General features: G+C 40.7%; 1 protein-coding gene across 5 annotated transcripts in view; it reads left to right on the top strand.

Annotated features, from left to right (window-relative positions):
• The first annotated feature begins 721 nt into the window (after positions 1-721).
• The window catches only part of LOC129714002 (synaptotagmin-1-like), a 136,547-nt gene continuing 126,885 nt past the window's right edge, over positions 722-10,383 (top strand). For 3 of the 5 annotated variants that reach the window (XM_055663465.1, XM_055663467.1, XM_055663464.1), the window contains exons 1-2: positions 724-890; positions 4,581-4,770. Coding sequence is in view for 2 of the 5 variants with exons in the window: in XM_055663461.1 (XP_055519436.1) it covers positions 4,735-4,770 (36 nt within the window). In the remaining 3 variants the exon portion in view is untranslated. Of the gene's footprint in view, positions 891-2,614; positions 2,796-4,580; positions 4,771-10,383 lie in introns of those variants that run through there. The other 2 variants (XM_055663461.1, XM_055663463.1) reach the window with 2 other exon arrangements.

Raw genomic sequence — 10,383 nt, 5'->3', positions numbered from 1 at the left:
AGACTTTATCATGACTAACATCAACAAGCTGCAATTGGAGGCTTCCTTTGTGTGGGTGACTCTTAGAATGTGGTTATCTGAGCATTTCTTCGTCAGTGTTATTTGGAACACCTGGCTGGAGGCCAGTTACCTGTTACAGGTACTAGAGTCCAGCCTGTCTGGTGCTGACATAAAGGTGCATTCAAGATTCGGGGGATTTTGGTAGATGTTACATCAAGCTACTGCATAAAATTTAGTTTTGAGAGTTTCAAACAATATATTCTAAAATCTCTCATGTGTGGGAACCCAATGCTTAAATTGAATGGCTTGATGAGTGAGCGAGAAAACAAATGGGTCTTAAAGTACTTGAGTATTCAATTGTTTTGACTCTATTCTATTTTGCTCTGTGTGTGGTCCCTCCTAAAGTAGGAATATCCATCATCCCTGGGGTATCGTAGTGTAATGGTTGTTACTGGACCACTGATCCATAAACTCCTCAAATACCACCATGGCAGCTGAGGAATTTAAATTTAAGTAATTAATACTCGGTAATGGTAAACACGAGACGAGATTGTTATACAAACCAATCTGGTTCACTGGTGTCTGTCAAGGGAAAAAAATCAGCTGTTCAGACTCCAGAGCAACCAATGTGGTTGTTTTTAACTGCCTCCTTCATTGATATTTCGCCATCTGTCCGAGGAGTCTTTATTTATTGCCGTACTGTTGTTCAATCAATGCTTGCACATGTTCCAAATGCAAACATAATTACTGACATGTAGTTTGTTTTACTCTGAGGGAGGATAATCAGAGTAATATGATGGAGATCGCCCCAAAGGATAAAGACCTGCTCCCCTGCCCTTTCTCTGGGAGATCCTGTTGAAGGAAAGATTGAAAGGGACAGGATAATGCAGGTGGGTATTTGTGCTAGTGTAATGTGTGGTAGCTCGTTGATCAGATCAAATTATTAAGCGTTGAGTGAGGCTGAGTGGGAGGCATTGTCCTGGCCAGGCTGGCCCCTACTTCATCCTTAAAGTGAGAGAGAATTGTATATCTCCTCTTACCAATATCGGGCATTATAGAGACTTGTAAGTTGCTAGATGCTGTGATGTGGCTGGGATCTGTGTGTTGTTCCTGAAGATTAACTATTGTAGTCGTGTGTGATGTGATTTCACAGGATAGCATGCAGAATGAGCGATATGTAGAACGACACATGACAAATAAACCAAACCAACCCAAAGCTCAGTGTTTCTACATTGGCAATTCACAGATTGATCAAATACTGTATTGTTGGTACAGTGGCTTAAAACAAACCTAAATTCATGAGGAGTGAGGAGGCACCCCCGGGACACAGAGATGTCGGAGTGAGGAGAGGGACATCGGTTCACGGAGGTAAGTCCTGCAGGATCCTGGGGCTTAACTGGATCAGGAACTGTTCCAGTAGACCGAGTGGACTGGACTTTGGAAATAGCGCTAATACATGGCAGCTCCTGCTTGTGTAAATATGCAAAAGAATTTCAGTTGCACATGCGACAAATAAAGTAGCATTGAACTAATGAATTTCTGATTGATTTTGAAATGTTAGCTCCCAATGCATTTCCTTGTCTACTGGACAAGAATGTTATCAAATTGTTGATACCTCTATTACACGGAACTGTTTGGCTACAGTTCATTGATGTTGATTGGCAGTATAGAGGGTTTATGTTTTCAGACAAGATTTAGATCTGTAGAATGCCACTGATCCACGGAGAGTGTATTTTACATTGAATTCGGTATTCATTTAACTAAGTCATTCATCTGAAAAGAGATTTTATAACAAGGAATTTCAATGTTTGGGCTCAGCAACTCTGTGATGGGATGGAATCACCATATGTCTCACCAGTCCGACAAAGGGTCCCAACACAAAATATCAGTGATCCATGTTCTCCAGAAATGCTGTCTGTCCCGTTGAGTTGCTCCAGCACTTTTTGTTTTGTTTTATATGTCTCGCCAGATCTGATATGGTATGATAAACTCAAAGAAGTCAAATCTTACTTATTGGTAAAGTATAAAACAAAGTTAAACATTCTTCTGTTAGTGGTAATCTAGTGAGAACTATTTGATGTGGCCGAGAGTCTTGTACAGGGGGCATTACTTCAAATCTCACCATGGTTGCAGGAGAAATTACAATCAGGTAATTAAATAACTTGGGAATTAAAAAGATAGGATCAGAATCAACAGTCATTAAACTTTCGGATTGTTGTAATGTTGCATCTATTGAAATGCTAACTGAAGTTCTTCAGGGAAGGAATTCTGCCTGCACGCAAACCCTACACAATGTAGGGAACTATGAAGGGTGCTCTGAAATGTATCCTCAGTTTGGGAGAAATTAGGGAAGATAAATAACTGTGGAATTAATCAGCAATGCACACATCTCCTGAACACTAAAAAAACCTTATTTATCACGTTCGACTCCGAATTGTTGGTAGTTTGGGGAAATGTTCTTCTTCTTCTTCAGCCCTTTGCTCCTCGAGAGAGAGAGAGAGCGTAGACCATTGACAAATGTTCTCCACCTCACTTGGTTGTTGGCAGTTCTTTCAGTTGAGCCCACTCTCAGACACTTCTGTCTGGACAACTCTTCCCCAGCTGTTCCTGGGGCCACCTCTTTTCCTTTTTCCGTGGGGGTTCCATTTCAGGGCTTGCCGGGTGATGTTTGTGGCAGGTTTCCTGAGGGTGTGTCCAATCCAACTCCATTTTCTCCTTCGAATTTGTAATTCAATGGGCTCCTGGCTTGTTCTTTTCCACAGGTCCACATTGCTTACTTTGTCTCTCCACCAGATGTAAGTATTCTCCTAAGGCAGGTGTTAATGAATGTTTGCAGCCTGTTTGTGGTGTATTTTCCATACCTCTGATCCATACAGCTTCACCTGTTTCACATTTGAGTTAAGGATGCATATTTTTGGAAAACCCAAAATGCCTGATCAGCAAGCCCAGAATTCCAAATAGTACAAAACCAGTTTGCCTTTTTTTGTGAAGGTTTGCCCCTGAGGAAAGTGAAGTTTAGAAAAAAAACATGCAGAGCTAACACTACTCTTAGAATGTTTGACACTTAGAGGCCAAACCTGTCTGATGTGTTTAGACACAGGGGCAGGAAGTGTGATATGTGTACATTCCTAATTACATATCACACAAAAAATCAGGAATCTGAGCACTAAATGTATTCCTTATGTGGGCACAGGATTTTGTAATGAACTAGATGTGTTTGCCTTTGCTCATTTCTATATTTTTATTGCGTTTATTTATGTCATCACTTCATTCCTTACCCAAATATTAGCCCCACTTTCATTTTTCTTCTCCTTGGACAGTGTGCTGGGCTCGAGGATGACTTGGTGCTGAGACTCGTGCTGAGAAACGAAAAATGCCTGTGGAACAGGCATTATTTTACCATGGCCATGCACACCAGATACGGCATGGTCTTTGGTAGAGCAAGCTCTTGGCCTGATCACTGGGTGCTAGCAAACACTGTTCCTAAAGCTAGCACTTGCTGGGGTTTAGTGGGATGATGGGGGGTTGATTGAAATGAAATGAAATGAAATGAAATGATTCAATTTATTGTCATTGTCAGTGTACAGTACAGAGACAACGAAATGCATTACGAAATGGGTTACTGAAGCAAGAACATCTTTTCCATGTAGAATCTTTAACCACCGCCTGAGATTTTTCAGGAAAGTTGGCAAATATTTTTACCTTGAGATGCACAAGAAGATATGAATGGAAGTTGGTTTTATAGGTGAAGGGGGAAGCGGTGAGTTTCAGGGAAGGAATTCCTGAACTGTGGTCTGGGCAGATGAAGGCTCAGAACATAGTGGTGGAATGGTTACAATTGGCAAAGGCCAAACTGAAGGTGTGGGGGGGGGGGGGCAGAGAGCTCCAGAGGGTGGTAGGAACTGGAGAAAGTTACAGATGTTGGTTGGGAAGAAGGAGATTACAGACTTTCAAATTGAGATGTTACCAGATGACATTTTATGTAGATTATCAAGCATAATATTACCTGTTATAAACTCAGTTAAATGAATGCATAAACACTTCTAGTCAGTGATTCTATTTTCTCTCCTGGTGTGTTTACATTGAATCCTCAGCATGGTAAGCCATCATAAGATGCTTCACAGGAAAATTAATATTTCACGTGAAAGCATGCCAATAAGTATTGGATTAGATGGAGCCGAGGTATAAAGGAGTCAAGAATGTTTAATTGTTACTTGTACTGGCAGCGGAACATATTGAGGGAGGAAAGAATGTGACCTGTATGGTCAACAACCCTAAAATACCATAAATTTGTGTGTATGTCTGTAGGAAATTGTCTTTGTTTGTATGGCTGTGGAAACGGAATTTCGTTTGAGTCTCACTGAGGCTCAAATGACAATAAATGGTATTGTATTGTAACATTCAAATCTGGCCAGAATGTAATATTGTATGTAAATGTAAATGTAATATTCAAATCTAGCCAGAATGCTGACAGCTTGTTGATATTTATTTTATCAGCCAATCATAACCAGATTTCTGTGCATTTTCATGGATAATGTTAGATGGTGGGGAAACTAGACTGATACTGTTTCTACTTCTAGGCTAAGATACTCGCTAGAATAAGTCACAACTCTTACTGAGCTCATAACAAACTCGACACAGCCCTGAACCTGAAGCAGGGCCTTCTAACTTCCATACCATCTGCCAAGGAACAATGAAAGCACTCATTAATTAAGTTTATATGCATGGTTATGAATGAAGATTACACCTGGTGACACCTTCAACTTCCAGGTAACAAACAAATTTATTACTTTGTCACAAGGAAGGAATTTCCATTAATTTATATAAACTCAGTTGAAGGGATTATTAATTCAAGTAAATCTTGTGATCAGAATTTCTTCCTTTAACATTTTCTAAATCCATTACTCATTCAATTCTGAGCATCTTGATATTTGGGTCATGAAGTACGACTAAGATTGTCCCACATTTGCCCACATTTGGTCTATATCCTGCTAAACCTTCACTATTTATGTATCTGTCCAATTAAGTGAGTGTTTCATGATATGCCCTAACTTGGTTCCAAGTTTTGATTCTGCTTCCTTGGTCTTGCCTTCCTCTAAATGTTTTTAGGTTTTACTGGCAAAGTACATGACAAAATGTGCCAGTCTGAAAAAGAAAATCCTTTGCTTAACGATGTGTGTGACCAGTTTTGTGAATGTGGAAATCTAATTAAATGGGGCGCAGAAGTACATAGAAGTGTTCCAACATTGTGTTAATCCGGACTATTATATAAAGATTGCCAGAAGACTATGAAAAATAATGATTCATAATTGCTTGCAATAAAGTGCTTTGAAAATTTGCTTAACTTGGCATCATGTACTGCATTAATTTCTTGGTAATGTGACACAGTCAGATAGAAATCCAGGAGAAAGTATAGATATGAATCTGTTCTGGAGAAAACCTGTTGGCAGAATGTAAACAAATTTGATGAAGAATGAAGTTGTTTAGGAAAATCAATATGGTAACTCATTGGTGCATAGAAGCATAGAAAATAGGTGCAGGAGGAGGCCATTCGGCCCTTCAAGCCAGCACCGCCATCACGGCGGTTCGGCCCCAATCAATAATCCATACCTGCCTTCTCCCCATATCCCTTGACCCCACCAGCCCCCTAGAGCTCGATCTAACTCTCTCTTAAAAATCCATCCAGTGATTTGGCCTCCACTGCCCTCTGTGGCAGAGTATTCCACAAATTCACAACTCTGGATGAAAAGGTTTTTTCTCACCTCAGTCTTAAATGGCCTCCCCTTTATTCTAAGACTGTGGCCCCTGGTTCTGGACTCCCCCAACATTGGGAACATTTTTCCTGAATCTAGCTTGTCCAGTCCTTTTATAATTTTATATGTTTCTATAAGATCCACCCTCATTCTTCTAAACTCCAGTGAATACAAGCCTAGTCTTTTCAATCTTTCCTCATATGACAGTCCCACCATCCCAGGGATCAATCTAGTGAACCTACGCTGCACTGCCTCAATCACAAGGATGTCCTTCCTCAAATTAGGTGCATGTGACAATCAATGCGAACTTGAACGTGAATATGCTGACTGATAATGTTCATCTTTTTTCACAAATTGTAAAATTGGAATATAATAATAATCAAAATTTACAAAATGTAAAATAATATTCCAATCAATTGCCTGTTACATCGGTGTTCCCCTAAAAATGTGATTCAGCTTTAATCTCTGTTTGTTTCTCATTGATCTATTGCTTTTGAATAATGTTTTTGTGCATTGAACCTACAAGTCAAGGTACCTTGTTCTGATTCTTGAAATATCATGAATAAATGTTACACACAGAGGAATGAAGAACTAATACTTTAATAGGGTTCTTGAAACTCCATGTCGAGGATGACCTGCCTGACCTTTCATCTTATCAGCTGTTGTGGATTTCAAATGTTTTCTGTGCTTTAGTCTGCGAGGTATTTAGGTCCTAAAACTGATCTTAACTGTGAGGAATATAATCTCACTTGAACGGTTGAATCCCGCTGATTAATTTTACACCTGCAAGCGAATGGCAAGGAAATGAATTGGGTGGTCTCGGATATATCTTGTCAGTTGTGAGATCATAAAGGATATGAGAGGCATTCTAGCTGTCTTTCAGATGCATATCGTGGCCCACAGGTTGAAACATTACAGCTGTGAGCGTGAGGCAGATTGGGAAATGGAAAACAGAGAAAAAACTGCAGATGTTGGAAAACTAAAACCAAAGCAGAAGTGTTGCCAGGCAGCAACTGTGGAGGGACTAGGTTGGTGTAGACCAGAAAAATAAACATTGAAGTGTAAGTTAGAGCAAGATCATGCCTTACAGAGTGTCACTGCAAAGTGAACTCATTGTTGACTTCAGAAAGGGAAAGTTGGGAGACCACTTTTCATCAAGGGTCGTGAGAGCTAACAACTTCTACTTTCTTGGAAATTTAAGGAGATTCAAACTATCCCAAATATTCTATCAAAATTATTCAGAAGCACTATATAAACTATCCTAAATGCATCACCAACTGGTACATCAATACTGGTACCTATGAACACAAGAGGCTGCAGAGAGTGGTGAACACTGCCCTGTCCATATAGGCACAGGCCACCCCACCATGGAAAGCATCTACATGGGGAGAAGACATCTGTCATCAAGGATTCCCTTGATCTGAGTAAGAATAGAGGTGCCGCATTCCAATTATATGCGCTCGCTGAGAACGTGCCTAGAATATTGTATGGAGATCTTGTCTCACTGTCTTAAAATCACAGCAACCAGTCCTTTTGGTCTTCATTGTCCTTGTAGACCATGAGGCAGAAACATGCTTGTCCCATTTGCCTACATCAGGCCCTTATCCCTCAAAGCTTTCCAAGAGTCAAAAGGGTTAAAATGTGACATTTGACCCTCTTTGGTCAAGAGAGTTAAATTGTGATATTTTAGATAAATCGTGTGCAATATCTTGCCGAATGGTGAAGCGGTGACGAGGCGGAAAATTTTGTAAGTTCTGGCTTTGCGTGAAACTTCACACGTTGGAGAGGAACGTGGGGTTAGCAGTGACTATGGGTCAGAGGAAGTGGAGTGAGTGCCTGAATTAAAGGGGATGTACCTGACCTGGGTCCCCAGTGCCAGGTTGTTACTTGTTCAAGGAGGCCCCCTTTAAATCAACTGCTGGAGTATTATTAAAACCTGGTTAGACTGAGAGTGCCAGAAGACAGATGTGACTTGGAACTATGCCGACTAATTTCCATGGCAACTTTCTACAGGACCATTGCACAGAGAATGACATCATTATATGCGTGTCTGACACTCAGAGCTTGTCATCCATGCGAGTGCGATATGTGGCCATATATGCCTGGATGAATTCCCAGATTAACGCAAGTCAACCAGGAGATTACTGTGAATGTGTTCCGCTCCAGAAAAAATGTAATCCTCTTATGCGTAGCATCGATGAAAACAGTGCTCTCTCTGTCCAAGTGTCTAACCTATTGAAGTTTCAGATTTATGGTGTGTTGTTCTGTAAGAAGAAAAGAAAGCCTTGCATTCAGATTGTGCCATTCATGAAACATGGACCACCCAGAGTGCTGTCATAGACTCTCAACTAATTGTATTGTTACAACCATAATCAAATGGGGGAAACACAGTAAACTCCCCAAAAAATACAATGTGGTGTTGCTAGATAGATGTACATGCACTGAAAAGGGTGTCTTTGTTTTTATTCAGATAAGTGTAGTGAGATGTTTGTGTGAGTGAAAGGGATATTTTACTCAGCTTAACGTCTCTGGCAGTGTGGTAGTCCATAGGTGATGTACAGACATATTGTGTCAGAGGGTAGGCTGTCAGGATGAGAGTGTAGCTACTGATTATGCCCAATACCTTCAGCAACCTATGCAGCAACGTAAATAACAATGATTGTTGGGACTTGATATATTTCCGTGTAAGGGAATGGTTTTAGATGATTCATCTGTGGCATTTGACTCACTTCCGCTTTTACCTGGAACTGCTTGCCACAGTCTAGGCGTGAGTCAGATGCAGACCTTGACACTTTGTTTTGACATCTGTCTACTTATAAACTAAGTAAACAAGTGCATAATGTACAGAGAAAGATGGCTGCACACACACTTGTGTTGGAGTCCAAAACAGGAAAGCTTGATTTCCAAGTCAAAGGTCACTGACTGATTTACTGAGCATGTGCGAGAATGAGCACAGCTCATATGCATAAATTACAGGGATATTGTCACACATTTACGATTCAACTAAATTAACAGAATCTGAAGAAGTCTCGACCTGAAACGTCGCCTATTCCTTTTCTCCAGAGATGCTGCCTGACCCGCTGAGTTACTCCAGCTCACTGTCTCTATCTTAAGTTAATTCCAATTCTGTTTCTGTTGCAATTGTCTCTTCTGTTTGGTTGAAATTGTTGGCTTATGTATTTGAACTCTCCTCCTGGTGACCATGGTATTTCAACTTGCTATTCCATCGACACAGACAATTGGATATTTACTGACTTACATCAATCTTCACAATGTTTGTAGTGTTTATTTCTTGATTAAGTTCACGCCTGTTTCAATACTCAGTGCAGACCTAACAGTCCTAACTCTCTGTGAATTTATACATTCCAATTCACACCAATAATTTGTAGTAACTCTTTAGTGTTTCTGGATGTATTGATGGTGCAGCTGGTACAGCACCTGCCTTATATCTCCAGCACCTGGGTTCAATTGTGACCTCTGATGCTGTTTGTGTAGATACGACAATTAAACACTCTTGTCTCTCAAGGCTCTATGACTGTATTTGATAGGGCAGACTAGCTGAAGACATCCCCCCCCCCTCCCCCCCTTTTCTGCACTTTGCACTTTTCTCACACTTATGACAACCAATCGTTCAGCTTTGATTTCCTGTGGAATTTTAGCTGAGATGAGGAGCTGATCCGGCATGTAAACCCGTAATGCCCGCCGATCTTCTTCAGTGACGAGGCTAGGTATTAATAGGGACTGTATTGACACAAAACAAAACTGTGTCAACCTCCTCATGCTCAGTCCTGGAATGACTTGAATCACCAAGGATCAAATGTGAACCTACTAATGGACCTGCTCCTCATATCAATGCATAGGTTATTTTTAAAACTAGTAATGAAGTGTCTCAGTCCTCTGTGAGGAAACAAGAGTATTGGGAATGATATGTAATCAGGAATGTTTAGAGTAACAGCATTTAGACAGAAATTGTTTTTTGATTGTTGTGGGGTGTGGGGGTCGACTGAAAGGAAACAGGTTTTGCAGTTAATTTCCTTTCAAGTTTATTGTCTGTCTCCCAGGACCTGACAGCAGACAGGGTCGGCAAATTCTGTACATTGATTTTTCTTATAATCTGGCATAATTAATTCAATGACACCATTTTGATTTTCGTTAAGAGCATTTCCATGTTTCCGGCCGCTTGCACCTGCACCTTGAACTTTATTTTATTCCTAGAAGTTGCCTTTTGTGGACAGACGGGGCTGTGCAGCCTCTTTCATCAATTGTAGAGGGTTGTGGGTTGCTGCGGTTTCACAGAGTGCTGACTCCACCCAGAATTAACACTCAGTGATCACACCTTCACCAAGTTACCGATTCACCTGGGATTGTGAGAAGCACCTTGAATCCAGTCAAAACCTTCAGTTAAGAAGTGCAAAATGAGGCCATTTGGCATATCGGATTAATGCTAGCCCCTTACAATCAAATCTGTCCCATTCCCTTCCAAAATACTGTAAATTAGTTCAGATTTGAAGCCTGAGTGACTGTTCGAGGAAAGCAATGTTCTGTTGAACCCCCCACCCCCAATCTCCACAAATGAGTGGACATGTTCTGATATCTTCCTGTTAGCCAGTGATGTATTTAACACGGATTC

Source organism: Leucoraja erinacea, chromosome 37, assembly GCF_028641065.1.
Source record: "Leucoraja erinacea ecotype New England chromosome 37, Leri_hhj_1, whole genome shotgun sequence".
In the NCBI taxonomy this organism is placed as follows: Eukaryota; Metazoa; Chordata; class Chondrichthyes; order Rajiformes; family Rajidae; genus Leucoraja; species Leucoraja erinaceus.
Note: the sequence above shows the minus strand (reverse complement) of the source record. Positions and strands in the feature narration are given on the sequence as shown.